Raw genomic sequence first — 22,804 nt, forward strand, 5'->3', positions numbered from 1 at the left:
ATCAGTCCATATTAGTAATTCCCATGCTTCTCTTTATTCATCATGCTTATCCGAAAGCACAGAATCATATTCATGCACCATCATTTGGTTATCCATTCCCCAATCAATAGCCATCTATCAGTCCTCTGCTACCACAAATATTTTGGTGGAAAGGGGCCCTTTTTTTCAGTTGATGATATCTTAAGGTAAACACTTAGCAGTGGAATCTCTAGGTCTAAAGTGAAAACTCTGTCACCTTTTCTGCAAAATTCTAAATTGCTTTCTAAAAGGAATGAAGTTTCACAGCTCTATCAACAATGCATCACTGTGCCTGATTTTCCACAACTTTTCAAACAATGACTATCCCTGTCTTTTGTCATCTTGGTCAACTTCTTGAGTAAGGAGTGGAATCTAAATTCTATTATTTGCATTTCTCAAATTATTTATGATTTAGAATGTAGGGGTCCTCAAATTACAGCCCACAGGCCAAATGCAAGAGCTGAGGACGTTTATCCCCCTCATCTAGGGCTATGAAGTTTCTTTATTTAAAGGCCCACAAAACAAAGTTTTTGTTTTTACTATAGTCCGGCCCTCCAACAGTCTGAGGCACAGTGAACTGGGCCCCTAAGTTTGAGGACCCATGATTTAGAGTATTCTTTCATATAGTTATCAATATTCTGCAATTCTTTTGAGAAATATTTGTCTACATCCTATGACCACTTATCCACTGGAAAATAGCTCTTTTTAATATTAGTAGTCTACATTTATCTTGAAATATCAGCTCTTTATCAAAGATATTTGATTCAAAAATTTTCCCAGTCAACCACTTGACTGGGAAAAATCATTATTGTATTAATCTTGTTCCTTCAATAGATTTTTATTTTCAATTAATGAAAATAATCTATTTTATCTTTTGTAATAATCTCTATCCCTTGTTTTGCTAAGCAAAGACACCCATTATCACCATTACAATTGAACACAGTCCTTACCTAGAAATGAGAAACAAAGGGAACAGAGAGAGAGAAAGAGAGAAGGAGGGAAAGAAGAGAGAAAAGAAAGGAAAGAAATGAAAGGGGGGGGAGGATTTATTAAGCACCTACTACATGCCAAGGACTGTGCTAAGTATTTTTTGAATATTTATCTTATTTGATCTTCACAACAACCCTGAGAGTAAGGTGCAATTATTACTCTAATTTTACAGTTGAGGAAACAATCAAGGCAGCAGTTAAGTGACTTGCCTAGAGTCACAAAGTTAATAAAAGTCTGAAGCCAACCATAAGTTCAGATCTCTCTGAATCTAGGTCCATCACTCTATTCACTGAGCACATCTAGTTCAGGAAACAAAATGATCACTTTTCAAAGACAATGTGACTTATTTTAAAAGCCCTAGAATATTAATTTTAAAAGTTGATTGAAACAACAAATTTAGCAAAGTTGTAGTATCAAAAATATATACTCAAAAATTAGAGCATTCTTTTATATGATCTACCTTTGTAGATTAAGAATTTATCCCCCGCCCATGGGAGGGAATGTATTTTCTCTTCTACATTTATTTTTGTTATGATCTTTAATATTCAAGTCATAGATACATTTTGAATTGATTTTGGAATAGAGTGTAAGTTATTGCTCTCGATTTAATTCTTACCAGCCTGCTTTCCAGTTTTCCCGGCAGTTCTCATCAACTACAGAGTTCATTACCAGGTAATTTACTTTAGGGGGTCTATTGAACACTGGATTTAGTTTTATTATTTCTCAGTCTTTCTTAATTGGTCTTTTCCATTGACCTCCCATTCCCCCAATTTTTTTTTAACCAGTACTAAATGATCTATTTTATAATATGAAGTCCAAAAGGTTCTATTCCCTCTTCATTCTTATCTTCTTTCATTATTTCCCTTAAAATTCTAGATTTTTTTCTCTAAATAAAATTTGCTATGTAAACTATTATTTTATGATAGTCTAATTAGCATAGCCCTAAGTCTACAAATTAGTTTTGGTAATATTTTCATTTTTATTATTTTGGCACAACCCAGTCATTACCACTGGACTATTCTGGCCACTTAAGTTATTCTTTATTCCTTTAAGGAGTGTTTGGTAAATTCCAGATATTGTACACATCTGTGATTTCTAAATATTCTATACATTTTGTAATTACTTGAAATAGAATTCTTTTTCTATCACTGATGAAGCATCTTTTTCTGCTATGACTGCTGAACTTAGAACCAAATCAAATAGCTTTAACACAAAGTGTTAAAAAAAAAAAAAAGATTTTCAAAACAAATGAGTCATATTAAATCACAATGCTCATATTCCTAAAAACATTATTAATAAAACTGCTTTGAAATGGTATTTTTTTTATTCCTTTATATATTTTTCTTCATGTATGCTTTAGGATGCACAGGACATACTAGTTTGATAGTACATGCATATAATTTACATATAAGTAACCATACTTGTATTTGAGAAAACGTATTCAAGGATTTTTTGTTTACTTAACAGAGTAGTTGGTATACAATTTTAAAAGTCTAGAGAGTACCGCTCTTGTGGAATGTCCTTAGGATATATCAGAAACTCTGTTCTATTTAATAATAGCTTACATAAAGAGACAGATACCTATCACAGCTTCAGGTGACACAAAGCTAAGAGAGACTCAACACATTACATGATAGGATCAAAAAAAGAATCCTTGCCAGGCTAGAATGTTCGATCTTAAAAGATGAATTTTCAAGTGCAAAACAGAGCTCACTGGAAAAAGAGACAGGAGATTGAGCACACTGCAAAAGCACCCAACAGTAATCCAAATGGCACGCTGTGTGCGGAGATGTGGCTTGCAACACAAGGAAAATCAGGGCTTTGTGGGAATATACCAAAAGAGACTAGGATGCTACGTTTAATGCAGGAGACATTCTAGGAAGAAAACCAAGGAAGGTGGAGAACACTGACAAGAAGGAAGGGGCCAGGGTGCTGAAGCAGCTCATTTAAAGATCGGCTAAAGGAGCTGGGGATGATTACAGGAGACAAAACGAAGGAAATACGTAACATAACAACTGCACTTAAATAGGCAAGGGCAATGCTGCAGATGCAAGAAGAGAATAAGCTCTCTTGCTGCCAGTGGGAAGGAAGGGCACCATTTTTCTGTTTGAGGAGCAAAGTTGGGGTTATTGTGAGAATCATCAAAAATGTAATTAAAATCTCAGGCTATGACAGAAAGAACTGAGCATGAGCACAACTCCCTGAGTGTGCCTAGCAGACAGATAAGATTCCTATAGTGTAGATGTAAGATGAGAAATGGGAAAATATCACAAGATAAAAAAGGATCTGAGGAAAGCTGGAATTGTCCCCAAACCAGGCTTTCACAATGTACATATAAGGCCTGTTATTTCTCCTTCCAATTAACTTTCCAAAAAACTGATTAATCTTTCTAAAATACTGATTTCATCATATTTCTCTACTGAAAACCTAACATTTCCCTCAGTCCTTTTAAAAGTCAAGACTCAAGAAGGCAATGAAAGGCTTCTCTACTCCTCTTTCCCCTAAGTTTGCCTATTCAAATCCAAAAAGTGCCTCAAGATACCTGCAAAAGGATAAATGACTTCTTTATCTCCTGATTTGATTTAATAAACACATATTAAGCATCCAACCTTCTCAAGGCATTTAGGAGACAATAAGAGGAAAGGAAATAATCTCTAAATTCATAGAATTTTCATTCTACCTGAAGAGACAACATGAATACAGATAAAGAGTTTGAAACAAGAAAGAACCCCTGAGAGGTTTGCTACTTGGAAGATCTACTCAAGTTTCAAATAAGTTATATCTGAAGAGAAAAACAGGTAGTAGACAGAGGGGAAAGGGGGGGTGAAGGAGGGAGAGACCTAAGTTAAAGAGGAATTTTAAGAAAGGATCTGTGGATTTGGCAGCTATCTGCATAGACATGATCAATATCAAGAAGGAATGAAGTCACCAAGGAAAAGAAAGTAGAGTGAAAAAAGAAGGGACAACCAAAGTCTTAATCCTGGGTGATCTTCTGGAAGAGACTAGAGAAAGAATGAAGACCTGATGGGAAATGGTTTGGAGGACAAATAAAAAACACAAAAGTGAAAGTTTTACAAGGAGGCAGAACTAGTATAGGAGAGTGCCAAGAAGGGAAACAAGACTGTTACCAAGTCTGACTCAAAGATAGTTTAAGGATCTTCTTGCCAAACTCCCAGGCTGAGTAAGAACACCCGCTAAGAGAGACCTGACAAGGAGCCATGAGGGTCAGCCTCATTTACCTTCACAGAGTCGGCTGTCGGGATATACGCTGACCATGACCAAGACTCCACGGCACTCCGGGTGCTCCAAGACACTGCCAACAAGTGCCCAACCTGCTTCCCTTCCAAGGCCTCCACTGAGGAAGAAGGACCATTTCTCAAAGGTAGCTTCACCTTTCTACCTGCAGATGAGTCTGCCTAGAACTTCCTTAAGAGATCAAGTCCTGCTACCATATGACAGACCTCCCTGGAGACAGCATCCACAAACTCCTCTCTGCCGCAGGTTAAGCAAGCCCGTCTCTATCAGCCGTCTTGGGATGCCATGGTATCCACTCTTCTCACCATCTGAGTCACCCTTCTGAACAGAATTCAGCAAGTCTAATTCTTTTCTAAATTATGGCAAAAATGGACAGGACACCAGAAGATATCAAGTGAGATCTGTACCCAAAGGAAAACTCTCTTCAATGTTCCAAAAATATACCAGCACTAGTTACTAAAAACTATGAGATGCTGCAAATGGGGGAAAGAAGATTAAGATTTAGGAATAAATCTTTGAAGCTGGGTAGCAAGAACAGCAGCACTAGCACCATAAAGACACAAAGTACTGGCCTCTGAGAGAGTTCAAGGCCAAATCCTGGCAGTACCAGCAACTTAGTACAACAAATCAAGACCTCTCTGCTCCCTTTGCTTTCCTGCAGATACAAAGCAAAATTCACCAACACTCATTAATTTCTGGCTAAAAAAAATTTGCATTTCTGACTGGGGGAATGGAGACCAGGCCAACTTTATAATTTCCAAACTCCACAACTGCTGAAATTAAGATTGGAACAGAATTTCCTGAACTGATGATGTGAGAACCATTTGTACTTGTACGTTTGACAGCGGATGGAGATGAACTGCAAGGCAGACAAAATAAGCATGGAGGACAATCAAGGTTTGTTTTTTGAACAAACCTATGTCTATGTAGAAAGAAGGCTACAAGAAGAGAGAAAAATCATCCCAGAAAGTTCAAGAAAGGACAGGGCCCAAGACAGAGAGAAGGGAAGGATCCCTGCAACAAAAGGAAGATCACCTCCTTCTCTTAGACTGGAGAGAATGAGGGCAGAGACCAGGAAGTTTTCAAGCTAAAGAGGGCACCATAAGAAATGGGAGCAGTGGGCACCTTCTCCAGGGGCCAGAGGCAGAGGGCTGAGTAGCTGGGCCATGGCGTGCATACCTGCCCACCTGGCCAACCATCACCCACTTACCTGTGTAAGTGTTTCCTGGGACGACTTCTCCTTCAGGAGGCCCCGGTTCTTCTGTCTTCTCCAACTGGGAGATCACATCTTCTTTGGAATCTGGAAGCCCTGCTCACAGGGAAATGATTGAAAAGTGCTGAGGAGGGAAAACCATCTCGAGAGCCAACTTTGGTCTCTTTCATTTTATGGAATAAATAGATGGAGTAACAGGAAAGACCTCACAAGACTACTTGCTCTTGCTTCGGGTCCTATCAAGTGGGGAAAGGGTTCGATTTAGGTTCAAAGAAAACACATTCACTTTAACACACTCTCTGCTAAGAGGACAGGCGGGCTTCCTGTCTTCGAGTAGCCTGGGATTGACTGCAGCATCTCTAACCTGGACGCACGGACGATGGGGAAGCTATGGCTGCTGGCAGCAGTACCGCCAGGCTCTTGATTTCCAAGCCAAGCCAGAGTTCCCATAGGGGATGAGGCGGTACAAGGACTGCCTCTTATCATCAGAGGGCTCAGGAATTCTCCCAGAGAATGTGCACATCCCACAGGAGCACAGCCCTTCCGACACCCCCAGGAATGGAGGTCAGGTGACATAGTTGTCCTTACCCAGGGACACAAAGTTCTCATAACTCTCCAGCATCACATCCCGGAACAGGTCCTTCTGCGCCGGCTCCAGCAGCCCCCATTCCTCCCGGGTGAAGTCCACGGCCACATCTTGGAATGTCAGTAATTTCTGAAACATCCAAAACCATGCAAACTCAGCCGGAGACTCTCCCTCACAAGGCTGGCAAGCAAGGAGGGAGTGGTTCTCAAAGGACTCTACGGGGGTGGAGTGCTCCATGTCAAAACTGCTGGACAATCCTTTTACAGGGTTCCACACTTCAGACTAGATTTTGTATATTGTAAATAATTAATTTTATTTCTCAAGGTCAGACACATAAAATTGTTTTCCATACTGAGCCCCAAGGGAAGCAAGCTTACTGCCCTTCAAAACCAATACTTTCTAATTAGGCATATGCCATCAATCACTCCCCATTGCCAGCTGCAACATCTGGAACAAGCGCTCTCCTCCTCCCCTCTCTCTTCTCCTTCTCTCTTTCTTCCTTCTTCCTTTCTCTTTCTCTCTTCCTCCATATCTCTCTCTCTCTCTCTCTCTCTCTCTCCCTTCTCCCTCTGTCTCTCTCTCCCCCTCTCTTTCCCTCTTTCTCTCCCTTCTCTGTCTCTCTCTTCATCCCTCCCTCCCTTTTCCTTTCCCTTTCCCTCCATTCACTAATACAACCTGCTAAAAAATCTCTTCATTTATTTCCAGGCATGCAGAGAGCAATATCTAGCAACACTCGTTGATGTTTTTGCTGGGAATTTTGCATTATTGACTGGAATAATGGGGAAAGAATCAAGTGATTCTATAATTTCCAACCCCACAAGCTCTTTATTAGGGAGACTGAAATTCAGAACAGGATTTCCTTATGTTGATTCCTCTAATTTAAAAGAATGAAATGTTAACTGAAGTAAATCAAGAAATTCTTGTGTGCTATTTCTGGAAGAGAGAACTCCGGCAGAAGAGTCAGAGGAAACAGCCATTCTCCTATCACACCTCCATTTCAAGTTAGCGGCCCTTCCCTTGCTCTCTTCTGATCAGGTAGTCTATCATAATTTACTTGTTTATGTATGTCTCCACTGAGACTGATCCACAGCTTCTGTGTCATCCTGTCTCCATAGAGTTCTTCTCTCTATGTAGGGAGAGCTACTACCTGCCCCACCCTTCCCTATTTATCTGAATAAAATGTGCTTTTGACAGAGCCATATTTCGACCAATACTTTCAGATCACTGTTTGCTGGGGCTCACAAAGCTAGTGGACATCCAAGGAGAGGTTAACTCCCATGTCTTACCTAACTGTTAAGTGCCTGCTGAGCTTTTTTATAGTCTACCTCAACTATCCTTTTGCATAAAATGATATCTTGCTGCCTCTCTTTGAAGTACACTGCCTTGTTCGTAATGTTTGCTCAATCATTTTTCAGTTGGGTCCGACTCTTCGTGATCCTATTTGGGGTTTTCTTGGCAGAGACACTGCGGCGATTTGCCAGCTTATTTTATGGATGAGGAAACTGAGGCAAACAGCTAAATGACTTGTCCAAGTTCATACAAGTAAACAGTGTCTGAGGCCAGATTTAAAATCAGAAAGATGAATCATCCCAGTGTTCTACTTTGTGAGACACATAGCTATGAATAAGGGACGCTGAATGAATAAGGGATGGGCATCTCAAACTTGGTGGCCCAAATTTTTAAACATAAATCCTTTATCAGTCCTATTATCCCCCTGTAGTTATTGGACTTATAATGCAGTATTAGAAACGTTACTAATCAAAATAGAAGAGGATTAATACAGGAAATGAAGAGGTCAAAATATCATGGTCAGATAGTATCCTTGAGTACTTCCTCCAACAGTACAATTCAGAAACCCACCTGTTCTCATCAATAAACAAACATTTATTAAATACCTACACTAACTATCAGGCTTCTTGAATGATTCATCTGTGATCCCTGCTCACAAGTCTCCATAATTCTTGCACCCCCTGAAATCTTCTCCCAGGTCTTCATTATTCATGAGTATTAATTATACATTCAGTCTATCCAACAGTAATATTTCACTGTTGCTCATGACTGGCCCATCCTATTTCTATCTGAAGATAGCCTTGTTTCTCTGCATAGTAAAGAAATTCAAATTAGTTTGTAATTGCTCTAGTTTTTGAGCCCTTTCCCCTCTTCTCTGCAGGGACAACTCTGCAATCCTTCTGTGGAAAAGATGACAACTATGTTGCTGTCCTTTATTAATTTTTTAAACTCATTTCTCATTTTTAATATCTAAATCTTTTCTGAATTGGAGATACTGTAATTATTCCAATTATATACTATCTTCCATTTTAACAAGACAGTATGGTGACAATGGATTCACAACATGAAAATTAATCTTGAAAAATCCAATTTTCTCAATAAAAAAATTAAGATTAACATAGCAAAATATTAGCTATCTGCACAGAAATGATTTGCAGTTATATACATGGAAAACAAAAGATTGAGAAAAAAAAAACCTGTCTTTTAAAATTTTCACTTAAAATTTAGAGAAAAGAATAACTAAGGTAGACTTAAAAATGTTTAAGTTATCAAAATTATTTGCTTATATAGGACAACAGATTTGAAGAGGGAACTCAGAATTGAACCAAATACATATAGCTTTTGCTTTAAGGTATAATTTAAGCAGGGGACATGCTAATCCCTATATTCTTACATCTTTTATGATTTCCCTCAAAATTGTAGAATTTTTGCTCCTCCAAATGAATCTGATATGATTAGGTCTAGCCCTGGCTTTCTGAGGAGCTTTAGAGAGAACTGTCATCAAATTTTGTCACATCGTCATACCAACTGTCATATTTATCATAACTAAAGCCCAGTCCTGAACAATAACTATCCTAATTATTTAATTTGTTATTTCTTTAAGGAGCACTATGCAATTTTTTCAATACAGAGGATATTATGGGTTTGGGGAATGAGGAAGTTTTGCATTCAAGCATTTGTTAATAGAGAAAAAAAAGAAACAGTATTAGCAGGACCATCCAACAATTGAGGAATAGCTGAATAATTTGTAATGTTGGTGAGGTTTTTATAACACTGTTGTAGAGTATAAATTAAAATGATAAAGAATAACATGAAATTTGGAAAGATACTAAATAGGAATGAAGAATGAGGAACCAGAAGGGTAGAACAAACACTGATTACCATCACATAAAAGCCAAAGAATATGCATAAATATACAGCAATGACAATAAGTTGTCATCAATATTTTAAACAGTGAAACTCACAGGTTCAATTACAATTATACAAATTATTTATATGGTTTTGTAAACGTTTGGGGGTTTGTCTATAATCAATTACATAAAAATAAAATATTACCATATTGTGAAATTCATCAAAGTGACTAAAAAGGGAAGGAATCATTGCTTACTATTGTTGAGAAACATAGATAACTATAATGAGAAAATTAAACTTGGAAATATACTTCCTACCATAAATTAACCTTCTCAAATAAAACCTTTTTTGTTATTTGTATATTGAAATGTTTGTGCTTGTTGATATGAGGAAACTGAAGACTGATTAAGAGAGTGTGTGTGCATGAAAATGTAAATGCGACAGTCTTATATCTGTGTCACTTCTGGACAACCAGATTGATGGAGAATTAGGAGGCAAAGAAAGACTATGAATAATTAAACAATCTCCTAATTAAATTAGCATATACTATAATACCCACTCACCTCAATACAAAGGTGAACATGGAAAGGATGGTGAAAAATCCAGAAAAAACGAATGAAAAAAGGGTTGGTTGATTTTCTCTAAGAAAATGACAATTGTTAAGTAATTATGATTATATTTAATGAAGCAATATGTTAAATGACAGTTGGTGTGAGTCCTATGATGATGTCTTTCTTATCTAACATAGAATTTTCACCCGTGGTTAAGGAATGTTTTGAGTATGACTCCAAAATGACTTGTGTTGGAGAAATGTCTAAGGGTAGGAAGAGACTCGATCAGTTTGGACAAAACTCCCAAATAGAACAACATTTAGATTTAGATCAACCTAACAGAAATAAAAAGTTGTTTCTGACAAGGTTGTATCTATAACACAGAGTATGATGGGTTTTTTTTTTCCCCAACAAAAAATAAACTTCTTGAGGGAACAGACTATCTTCCCTTTATATTTCTGACCCAAGTTCTTAGCATAGTGCCAAGCACACAACATGGACCTAATAAATGCTTTAAAAAAAAAAAAAAAAAAAAAACCTATTCATCTAAACCAAAGTTTCTTAAACTGTGAGCCAAACATAAAGGTCACATAACTGAATATGGAGGTCATGAAATTATAATTTGTTATCAGTAAATGTTCGATTTACGTATCTATTTTACATACCTATATACCCAGGGTTGCTGAAAATGTTTCAGACAAAAAGGGGTCACAAGGGAAAAAAAATTTTTAAAAGTCCTGATCTAAAGTATACTGAAAATACTTTTTTTCAAGGAGCCTATAGATACTATACATAGTGCTCACTAATTACCAATTGGTCAATAAGCGTTTATTAAGAGGCACCTGATGGTGAAGTGGATAGAGCACCAGTCCTGGAGTCAGGAGGACCTGAGTTCAAATCTCAGATACTTAACACTTACCAACTGTGTGATCCTAGGCAAGTCACCCAATTGCTTTGGAAGAGTGAGGGTAAGAAAAAGAAAAATCACCAATAAGCATTTATTAAGTGTCTATTATGTGCTAAGTACACTGCACTAAGTTCTGGAATATCACAAATCATGAAAAACAAAGCTCATTATTTACAGGCAGAAAATGACTAGTTATCAATATTGGAGTCATTTAGAATCAGCCATATGTTTACAGTGAGATTAGCAACTTTAGAGCAAAATGAAATCATCATCTAATTAAAAGATTAAATATAGGAAATATAGAGCATTAAAACAACTTGAAACTCATATAAAAAATTATTTACATCAAAAAAAACTGATCAAAGAACAGGCACCAACATACAGTCCCCACGTCCTAAAGAAAATAACCAAGGTAAATTCTGCACCTCTACCAGGATATCAAAAGACCCTAAAAAGCACCTGATCTCTTTGCCAAAGGCAGACAAGGGCAACAGCAGCTTGGAATTTACTTCTTGTAAAAAGCCCAACAGAAAAGGATGGCAAGCAGCAAACTTCATAAAATAAGGAGAAGGAAAGCAAAGGAAAAAAGGAAGCTCGGTGAGAGCTCAAGCTCACGATCAGGCTTGTACCCTTCAGGTACAGCTGTGAAGAACAAAGAGCGGACTGGTCCCTCTTCTGCTCCTTCCTCCCTTCTGGAAATAGGTGGAGAGGGCTCCTCCCAAGCCATAACGATCGCCTCCCTTGGGCTCAGCTGAGGGCCTGACCTTCTACTGGTCATTGTCCTCTCCCTGCTTCTCCCATTTAGCCCACTAATAGCCCAGAAATAATCTAATGACGAGAGTCAATACAGCCTCCCTTCTCTGGTAGCTTAAATAATTTAGATTGGATAAGGCATTAATAAAATCTTAGTACCTCACAGTCCCAGTTAGGAGAAATCCAAACACTGAGAAGAGGTTTGGGACACGGCCTATTTAAATTCTATGTATTTCCTGTTGATCTCAGGCTTACTCCACACCCTTCTGCTCCACACGCACTAAGCATAAGATGTGGAGTGATCAACCTTTGGGATCAACCTGAATTTGTAATGAAACAAAGTCAGACAAAGGAAACAGTTTAGATTTTTTTTGTTTTGTTTTGAAAGAAAGAAGAGATTATAGCAGAGAACATAACAGCTGTTATCGGGACATGTTGGGGAAACAGTGACCCTTTTGGAGCTTTCCTCAGTCCCTGAAGCTTCTGTCCTTATTCGCTCATCACCCCCCGCACTGTCCCTTCTGGGGTACACTCACTAGGTCAGTCCTTGGTGGGGCTGAGGAGCATGAGGCTGGACAGCAGGGCCAAGGATGCTGAGGATGGCGTTCCTCCTGAACAGGTCCCAGATTCTCACTCTATTCCCCCACAGACCTCTGGGCCACTTTTTCAGGGTCTCCTCCTCACAACCCCAAAATCACAGACTTTTTCTCTCTCAAGGCCAGGGGTGGGAGAGGAACATTTGTGCCTCTGAAATACCAATCCCACAATGCCATTAGATGTGAGCTCCTTAAGGGCAGGCTTGCTCTGAAAATAGTTAATCAAAGCCTGACCTGCCCAGACATTTCTCAGGCCCCCATTCCAGTATTTCATGATGCAATAAAATGAGAGAACAAATGGATATTTGAAAGAAAGGAGAAAGAAAGGGGTGATTTATGAGATGAGCAGGGGATATTTCTGAGCTAGGCCATTGTATGTATGATGGAAAGAGCAATCAGGATCAAATGAGCTGACTACACACTTCTGCCCCATGGTTTCTCAGATATCCAACGTGGGGCTGGGCTGTCTGGTTCCTAACAGACCCTCGGTCTTCAGAGGGGCAGAATGAAGGAGCTCAGACATAAGGAAGGCCAGAGGCGGTGAGCTGTGCAGCAAATGGACTGCCAGACTTGGAGTCAGATTCAAATCCTTCTGAGACACCCCCCCAGCTGCGCAACCAAGCTATGGGTCACTCCACCTCTGTAAAATGGGGTAATGCTTTTATTTAGCACCTATCTGCTAGGGTTGTTGTGAGGGTCAGAAGAGATCCACAACCTGTACAAAGCAGCACTTTGCCAACTGCCTAGCTCTACCTGAGTGCGAGGAATAAAAGGGGTGCTGGTGGTGATAAGAGGACCAGCCCCACAGAGGGGGCCTGGTGAAGACAAGAAGGGGCCGGGAAAGCACAGTGTTTACTGCAGGAAGGAGACGGGATTTCAACAGAGGAAAAAACCCAACTCACCTGGGACTTGGCTTTTAGGAACTCTGAAGCCATTGTCTCCTCCCCATCGATTCCTGCTTCGAGGCCAGAGTCCTGAGAAGTCAGAACTAGAGGAGAAAAGAATGGAAAAGAATGAAGCAGAATACCCATCAATGCCATCTTGCGCCTGCTTCAGTTGCCAGGTAATTTCTCGCCCAGATTCTGGGGGTGAGTCCAAAAGTCAAAGCTCCCCAGCCAGACACACTGACCTAACATCCAAGAGCGCAGCCCCAGGCACTGGAGCCCAAGATCCTGACCTCCTCCCTTTGCTCCCAGTCCAGGGGCCAGAGAGGGCACGGGGCATCAGAGGAGGATAGCATAGGACATCGCTGCCCTGCCATGTCAACCCAGCGGCCAAAGAATTAGGAGGGATTATACCCATTTATGGGTATAAATGGACAGTTTCATCCTTGGTCCGGTGCCAAAGATCTGCTTATTTTCATGGACCATAAGTTTGTCCAACATCGACAAGGGCTACAGCAGCAAAAAGCTCATTCGACCTTGGGCTGCTGGAGGAAAAGAACAGCCCAACCACTTTCAGGGGACAGTTCTCCAACACTGTGCCCTCATCAAAATATATCTGCAATGTGGAGTCCAATTCTTGACATCAAAGTTTAGAGAAAATATGAGCAGAGGGAAAATGTTCAGAAGAAAGAGCCAGGTGACTGGCTCGGGCACAGCCTGGACCACATAGCTTCCGAGATCCTTTCATTGGCACAGAGAAGAGTCAAATCAGAAGGGGAAAAGTTCCAGGACTATGTATTTTTAGTCTGGAAAAAGGAACATGCCATCTTCTAATGTTGCTGGGTCTCTTTAAAGCGAGAGCCATGGCAGGAAGTTGCAAAGAGATAAATTATTTTTAATACTCTGGATCAGAGATTCAACATCCAAAAACACTAATAACACAGAGCATGAGGACAAAGCTAAGTGGATAGAATTAAAGGGACAAATGGGAAGTGCCATGTTTGGGGTGAAAAAAAATGGCACAAATTGAGGGAAAAAAACAGTTCATGAAAAAAAGATTTCATGGTCTTAGTGGATTATAAGCAAAACATAGTGGAATGGTAGCTGAAGTAGTTCAGAGATGAGCATCCCTGCCAGGGAGAACAGAGCCAGATTCCTGGCTCAGGGGGCCTCTTCCCTCTCAGCTCCTCCCACACTGGCCAGCCCCTCACCTCTCTCCTCCAGTGTCAGGTCCACGCCCTTCATGGTCACTCTCTTCTTGACCTTTCTTGACTGCGGTGACCTCCCTCTAAGGTTGCGCTCTCCACAAAGGACCAGCAGGTTCCTACACACACCAGCCACTAACTCCTTCGCATCAGGGTCTGTGCTGACGTTCTGAAGAGAAGGCTCTCAGGACAAGGATGTTCCAACCCAGATGGATTCCGGCCCTGCACGGAACTCCCCCAACGTCGTCACCATCCGACAGGGCTGGGGCTCCAGGGCCCCACAATGGGGCCTTGTAGGTTCGACAAAAGGCTGCTGGGGCAGAAGAAAGAGGAAAATGTCAGCACCTTTGCTTGCCCACCCAAGCTGGTGGGTTAATCCCCAGGCCTACAAATAGGGACATGACAAGTTTCACTGACCCACCAGTCACCCAAGTGATAAATCTGCACTAGAACCACTCGGGGCAGCAGCTGCTGCAGCAGTCCCTGATCCAGAACCAGATCCATAGAGTAAGCGCCTTATCCACAGGGCGATTTCATAAAAGTTCGGGCAGTGGTCCTATGATTTCACTAGTGCAGAAAATTCTGAGGTGGGGACTTCCTCTTCTAAGAAGGATCAGAGTTTGATCTGCATCGTACAGTCTCAGAGGCAACAACCAGAGTATCCAAAGCAAAATTGCAAACTGGGTCTCCTTAGCCTTGGGGCCGGTGGCTCTGTCACAAGAACCACCATCTTTGCACAGATAAAATGTGACTGTCTGGGGGCAACTATTTGGTGCAGTGGATAGAGCACCAGCCCTGAACTCAGAGGACCTGAGTTCAAATCTGACCTCAGTCCCTTAAGACTTCCTAGCTGTGTGATCCTGGGCAAGTCACTTAACCCCAATTGCCTCGGGGAAGAAAAAGTGTCTGCAGGGGATTCTAAATACCCCCCCCCCCGTTCTGATTCTTTAGGAAGCTGTGACTTTGGGGATGGGGGGTACTACATCCCACAGACCTGCAAATCACAAACTTCCAAGAATTCAGCAGATGAACTTAGAGTCACTGTCATTGAAAAGGGCACAAGACTTCAGCCATGGAAGCAAGCCTAAAGGCCATTAAAGCTAGCAGGCATTTTAAAGCAAGATTCACATCTACAATACAGTTGTTCCTGGCTGACTTCAGGCACTTAGAAACATGAATCTTAACATCCCATTGGGTTAGAAAAAAAGAGCACTGTTATACCCTCTGACTTACCAGTGTTTCTACTGGGCCTGTATCCCAAAAAGATCATAAAAAAGGGAAAAGGACCTTCATGAGCAAAAAAATGTTTGTGGCAGCCCTTTTTTTTGTAGTGGCAAGGAACAAAAAACTGAGTGGATACTCATCAGTTAGGGGAATGCCTGAATACATTATGGTATATGAATGTTATGGAATATTATTGTTCTATAAGAAACATTCAGCAGGATAATTTCAGAAAGGCCTGGAGAGACTGACATAAATTGATGCTAAATGAAGTGAGTAGAACTAAGAGAACATTGTACACAGCCACAACAAGATTATACAATGATCAGTTCTGATGAACGTGGCTCTTTTCAACAATGATGTGATTCAGGCCAGTTACAATGGTCTTGTGATAGAGGGAGCCATCTGCATCCAGAGAGAGGACTGTGGGAACTAAATGTGGATCACAACATAATATTTTCATCTTTTTTGGTTTTTGCTTGCCTATTTTTCCTTTCTCATTTTTTTTCCTTTTTGATCTGATTTTTCTTGTGCAGCATGATAAATGTAGAAATATGTATAGAAGAACTGCACGTGTTTATTCTATATAGGATTACTCACAGTCCAGGGGGAGAAGGGAGGGAGAAAAATTTGGAACAAAAGGTTTTGCAAGGGTGAATGCTGAAAACCATCTTTGCATATGTAAAAATAAAAAGCTATTTTTTTTAAATAATAAAAAACAAAGTTTTGATTTAAAATGGGAAAAAAAAGAAAAGAAAAAAGAGTACCAAGTACCCAATAATAAATACATACTCTGCCTATATCTGAATGGATCTCTTTCAGATCTGAAATTCCAGCATGAAATAGACTAACAGACAGCTAGAGAGAGAGAAAAAAAGAGAGAGAGAGAGATGAGTAGATAGGAAGATACAAAAACAGATAGGTAAACAGGAAGACAAATAGACATCTATGTTCAGATATATATACATATAAGCATGTAAACATGTACAAAGGCATATATAGATATGTACACAAACACACGTACATTTATTTATAGTGACTGGGACTGGCATGTATGCATACATACATTTATATTTATTTATGTCAGCCACATAAATAAGAATGTCCTCTCCTTCTGAAGCACCAAATGCCCAGACAATAAAATGTATGCTCTCCATACTCATGAGACAGTATGGAAAATTCAATGGACAAGAGAGAAATATAAGTCACCTGAAAAATATTCTATGAAGAAAAACATAAATGTCAATGAATTATATTTGCATAGAGCTTTGTACTTTGATTTATTCCAGTTCCTCCTGTTATTAGTTCCCTGTTTTGTGGCCCGTGGTGGTCTTATGTGCTGAGGAGAGCCAAAATGAGCCTGCACCTGCTCTCAGGGAACTAACATTCTACTTGGCTTAATATGGGAAAAAGATTACGGGCCAGAAGATTAAAACATCTGGGCTCACACCTAGACCCAGGGAAAACATAACTGCCAAGCCTCTGTGGTCATCCCCCAAATCAGCCAGCCAGGTCTTTGAACACTTGATTACAAACTGTCACCTAATCTACTGCAAAAATCCTCTCCTTCTGGGGAGGCGGCTCCAAAAATTCAGGCAGAGCCAAGCTGCATCTATATCATAATGAAGCATTCAAGACATTAGATTCTGAATATTCACTATAATGTAAATTTACATATATGAGAGGCTAGATGTAGTTTTATGTGCAGATATGGATGTATACATGCATACTGCACACACACTCTTATGTAATGCTATATAGTTACTTATGTATAATATGTAATTATATTATTTTATATATAATATATTATTTTGTTATTACAGTATTATTTTTATACATAATACATATTTATATATAGATATTCTCAAGATATGTCTTGAGAGATATTTTGCTGAAGACTTTATATATATATGTGTGTGTGTGTGTTTGTACAGAGAGGTTTCTAAATATAAGCATGTGGACATATGTGCATATTCTGGCTGTAGCAGCTTCCTCATGCAACAGCCCAGCAAAGATGAAAAAGGGCAGCAGATCAAAGACAAATTTAAATAAAACCCAAGAGAAATGCCAGTGAATTCCTCCCTTTAGTCCAGGATTACAACAGAAGCTGGTGATGCATGTGGGGATGGATGCAAGGAGGAACAAGAACCAGGATAATCTCTGCTTTGGGTTTTTTTTTAACCTTTGAGAGCTGCATCTGCCTCCTGGTCTCCCCCCTAGTGCAGGCTCTCATGACCTCACACCTGGGGGAGAAGAGGGGATCCTCCCTTATTTAAATCCTTTCCCCCTCCAATCCATCCTCCACTCAGCCACCAAAGTGATTTTCCTAAAGCTCAGGTCCATTAAGTTACTCCCTCGTTCAATAAACTCCATTGGCTCCCTATCATCTCCAGAAACAAATACAAAATGCTGTTGGTCTTCAAAGCCCTTTAAAACCCAGCTGCTCCCTACTTTCCAAGTCCTGTTACTCCCATCCATCCTCTGCGATCCAGGAGAGGGCCCTGCCTGCTATTCCTTAAAGAAGACGACTCCATCTCCAGACTCCAAACTAGCCATATCCCTGCCTCACCTCCTCTGCACCTCCAGCTTCCCTGGCTTCTTCCATCAGATCCCAGCTAAATCCCATCCTTTACAAGACTTTGCAGAGCCCACTTAATGCGGGCGCTGATCATCCCCACTTCCTTCTGTCTGCAGCCCTGCGTGCCCAGAGTCCTTTGCAGGCTCTTCTCCTCTGAGAGCTCCCTCGCCTTCCCTTCTCTTTGTAAGGCCGGCCCTGGCAGGGGAGGCTGCAGCCTCAGGCTGGGTTAAATGCACACATCTACAGCTGGTGCAGCCGAGAGAAAAGAAGCCCGCGCCCTAGCCGGGGCAACCTCAGGTTCAAGGCCGGGCAGCCAGCCCCGGGCACGAAGCTCCCCCTCCCCCCTCGGCAAGGAGAGGAGCAGGAAGCACGGGAAGGGCCCCTCCGAGCAGGGCAACATTGTTCCCACCGCCTCGGAGTCCGGCCAAGCCGAGTACCTCTCTGTAAGCCCCGAGCGCCTCAGACGCGATCCGTTCTTTGTCTACTTTGCATGGAGCTGCGGTTTGGTGACGTTTGTTAAGTTCATGGTCAAATACAAAGAGACGATTAGTAAACGGCAACCAGAGCCCCGGCAGGACGCAGCCCAGCTCCCGCTGCAAACAAACAACAAAAAGCCGCTGGACGCGCTCCCAAGTGGACCCGGCCTCGCACTCACCCCCTCCAGGACAATCACCCCCGGCCATTCCGCCCTGGGGCGGCCCCGGGGGACTTCCGAGGGGAGGGGGAGGGCGAGTTTAACCAGCAGCCCCTGCGAGCCCCGGGCCCGAGAAGGGGCCGGGAGACCCCCGGGGAGGGGATCAGCAGGTGACAAGGGACCAAGCTGGGCCCCCGGGGAGTCCCCGAACGACCCGGGGGGCGACGCTGCTATTGTTCCCACTTTGCAGAAGAGGAAACTGAGGCTCGGGAAGGCTGAGTGCTTGCCAAAGGTCACCCGGAGGCGGGAAATAGGATCTGAACCCAGGCCCTCTTGCACGCGCCTGAAGAAAAAAGCGGAGAAGTGGGGGGTCCTCGGTCGTGGGCCCCCCTCCCGGGGGCGCGGGTCACTCCCCTCCTCCAGACTCTGCTATGACTCCCTAGTACCTACGGGCCTGCTGGGCCGGCCACACCGCGCGCCACAGTCGGCCTAGGGCTCGGACCCGAGGCCGGCCCTGCAGCCCACCCTAGACAGACGGCTAATAGCGGCGCGGCCAGTGCGGGGTTCGAGGCCTCGCGGGGCCTGCGGCTGCGGGGGCCGAGGGCGGCGGCGGCGGCGGCGGCGGCGGCGGCGGCGGCGGCGACAGGAGGGGAAGGGGCGCAAGAACACAAACATACGCACACCGAGAAACGCTTACGCCCCCACGCGCGAGCGCACACTCACCCACTCACCACCTACCGGCCCAGGAGCGGCGCAAAAAAATAAATAAAAGACGAGCCGAAAATGTTCACGCAGCTGAATCGGCGCCTGCCCGCGAGCAGGCCGAAACTACGACTCCCAGAATGCCTCTGGAGGAGGGCGGGGCGAGCAAGCACAGACAACGGGCGTGAAGCTCGTGCGCACGTCACGTGGCCCTCCAGGTGGATTCAGGGAAATGGAGGCTCGTCTTAAGGGGAAGACTGCGACCTGAAGGATTCTGGGAAATGGAGTCCTGAACTGCTTCTACGCTGGTCATTTAGCCTCTCGGTTAAGTTTACGTGCGGTTTAATGAGAGTCTAGTAATTTACCCTGCGAAGTAATGCACATGTAAGGTAAAGGAAACGGTTTCTGGCCTCAAAGAGCTTACATTCTATAGGAGAAGACAATTTGTGCACATTTAAATAGCTGTCAATCAATAAGCACTTATTAAGTTTTCCAAGCACGGCTCTAAGCCTTGGGAATACAAAGAAAGACAAAGCACAGTCCCTGCCCCCAGGAGCTTACAACCTAATGCGGAGGCTAGCAGAAAAAAGGGGGAGGGAGGGGTAATAGAACGGCTGTATCCAGGATCGAAAAGGATTCGTTAACAGCCGGAGGACGGCTGGGGGAAAACTTCCTCTAGAAGAGATTTTTAGTTTGAAAAAATCGTGGAGATCAGTACAATGGCAGAGAGGGGAGGATGTTCCAGAAATGGGACGGCCAGAGAGAGTGCCCGGAGCTGAGAGGGAGAAAAGGGCCTGTGGGGTTCAAAACTGTCCATCCTGCAAGAAAAAATTCACAACTCTGAGCCAATGGCACTTTGTTAAAGGGTCCGTGGTCCCTCCTAATGAAGGGGACCCAGGATCTGAGATGCCCTTGCTCCCCAGGACCTTAGGGAGTTTTTTATGGAGTGAGACATCCAGCTCTGAAAAAAGGAAAAAAAAAAGCATATAAAATATAGAATCTCCTTCTCCTGAGGGCCAAAAATGATGTCATCACAGGGAGTGTCGTCACAGCTTGGGTGAAGCAGGAGGCATCTCCACTAAGGGGTCATGTTGAATAAGAGATACTAAAATAGGTTGGGGGACTTTCCAAAGAATCAAGGTACCACACCCCTTCCGGGTTTGTTTGGACGTGCAATTTGAGGGAAAAGGGACAGAGATAACTTTATCAGCGTTCTTGTGACGGCCCAAAATACTGGTAAAAAAAAAAAAAATTGTGAATTAACATTCACTTGTAAATTAATATTTACATTAAAATGTGAGACCTATTATTAAAGCCTACTATAAGATCTAATCTAAGTCTTCCAATATGATTTATATAAAATATCAAACTGATTAATACTGATCAGAAGGAATCCATATGAATCATTTCACACACACATCCCTCCTGATGTGATTTTTGATTTTGAACATACATGTTGAGGAGGGAGGTGTAACAAGATTGGAAAGGTAATATGAATATAGATATGGTTTTTTAATGTGTTTTTTTTAACCCTGAGGCAAGTGGGATTAAATGACTTGCCCAGGATCACAGAGGTAGGAACTTTAAGTTTCTGAGGCTAGATTTGAACTTAGGTCCTCCTGATTTCAAGACTGGTACTTTAGCCACTGCCTCATCGAATATAGATTTTAAGAGGTCTACTGGACATTGATGTCTATGAGACAATTGAAGGTTTGAGATTGGAGATCAACAGAGATTGGGGAAGGAAAGGCAAATATGAGAATGATCAGCATAGAGATAGTAATAAATCCATGTGAATTAATGAGTTTCCCAGGTGAAGAAGTATAGAGGGAGAGGAAAAGAAGACCCCAAACAGAACCTGAGGGACACCTGTGTTTAGAAGGAATGATCTGGAGAAGGAGGCTCAGAAGGAGTGGGCAGAGAAGTAGGAGGAGACCCAGGAGAGAGCCAGAAAGAGAGAGATGAGGTAAAAACCTGGGAAAAAAGAGCATTAAGGAGGGAGTGATAATTGTGTCAGGGATTGTCGAGAGGTCCAGGAGAATGAGGACTGATAAAAGGCCATTTGGATTTGCAAATTAATAGGTCATTAGTAACTTTTAGAGAGAGAAGTTTTAGTAGAAAGAAGAGATTAGAGGCTGGATTTTAACAGGTTGAGAGAGAAGCCTTTTCAAGGAGTTTAGCCACCAAAGAAAAAAAGAGGTAAAGGATGAAAGTTATTGAAGATATAAGGATCAAATGAGTTAATTTTTCACCCTCAGGAGAATATTTGTGGGCAGTAGAGAGAGAGAGACTGAAAGTAAATGAGACTGGAGATGACAGAGGGAGCAATCCCTGTTGGAAGATATGAGATGGAATAGAATTATTTGTGCAATTGGTTGGTCTTGATAAGAAGGAAGGTTACCTCATCATATGAGACAGGAATGAAGGAGGAAAGAGGGACAGAAGATTCTAGAGAGACACGATGTGAGGAAGAAGGGAAGAGAAGGAGTTGACGCTGAATGGCCTCAATTTCGAATATAAAATAGGAAGCAGCGTTCTCATCTGAAAGAAGGACGGGGAGGAGGAGTCATGGGAGGTTTGGAAGAGCCCCTCTGGAGTGAAAGACAGGGAGCTGACAATGGAAGTGTAGTAGGATTGCCCAACCCAGTAGGGAGGGCCCAGTTGAAATTCAGTAACATGTTTGTACTGGACTCAGGATGGATGAGTCCATTTTTACTCAAAAGCACCTGGGTAGGAGTGAAGGTGGCAGATGATGGGAGAAACTTTGACAGGTCACAATTGGCTTTCCCAGATCAACTAAGATGGAGACAATCCTGATTGTCTGGGCTTCTCTGCCAGGATGACTGGCTCCATTATATTGGAATCCTCACTCCAAAGTCACCATGGCTGAAACTGTGTGTTGGTGGTAGGGGTAGGGAGTGAGGATAAGAGAATTGCCTCCAGCAATAAAACAGATTTTCTATAAGTGGCTCTCTCTGCTAGGTTTGAAATGCTAATGATTCATGTGGGTTTATTTTATATCGCTTCACAACTTCTGAATTTATTGTTTCAATTAATTTTGGATAGACTCTAGGATGTTCTAGCTAAAATAAAATCCACAAAAAGTGATATCTTTATTTCTTTTCTGTCTATGCTTATTCCTTTAATTTGTCTTTTTTTTTCTTTTATTGCTATAAGCAACAAATTTCACCTTATGTTAAATAGTAGGTGATCATGGGCATCCTTGCTTTAAACGTGAACTTATTAAAAAGAATTCTACCTCTTCTCCATTATGTATAATGTTTGCTCTTGAATTTCTACAAATAATACTTAAAATACAAATATACATTTATTCCTATAATTTCTAGGTCTAGAGATCTCTCTCTTCTGTAAGATAATATATGAGCTCTTTAAACCTTACAGCACAATGAATGTGACAATTATTATTGTAATCATTATTCCTCTTCCATATTTATTCTTATGTTGTTTTTCTTCTTCATCATAATTCCAAACTTTTTAGATCTATGTGGACAATTGTTTTCCTCAAGCTTTCTTGATTCTGTCTCTTGATTAGATCTGGAAAAAATTCAA

General features: G+C 41.8%; 1 protein-coding gene across 1 annotated transcript; it reads right to left on the reverse strand.

Annotated features, from left to right (window-relative positions):
* Nucleotides 1-3,679: 3,679 nt before the first annotated feature.
* Nucleotides 3,680-22,478, reverse strand: LOC127546389 (zinc finger protein 69 homolog B-like). Its single transcript, XM_051973522.1, has 7 exons — nt 19,256-22,478; nt 14,106-14,412; nt 12,913-12,998; nt 6,065-6,191; nt 5,474-5,572; nt 4,248-4,363; nt 3,680-3,688 (listed from the first exon to the last, which is right to left on the reverse strand). The coding sequence occupies exons 2-7, from the start codon at nt 14,137-14,139 to the stop codon at nt 3,680-3,682; spliced, it is 471 nt and encodes a 156-aa protein (XP_051829482.1). The 5' UTR covers nt 14,140-14,412; nt 19,256-22,478.
* Between the last annotated feature and the right edge of the window lie 326 nt (nt 22,479-22,804).

The sequence above is a fragment of the Antechinus flavipes genome, chromosome 2 (assembly GCF_016432865.1).
Source record: "Antechinus flavipes isolate AdamAnt ecotype Samford, QLD, Australia chromosome 2, AdamAnt_v2, whole genome shotgun sequence".
Taxonomy (NCBI): domain Eukaryota; kingdom Metazoa; phylum Chordata; class Mammalia; order Dasyuromorphia; family Dasyuridae; genus Antechinus; species Antechinus flavipes.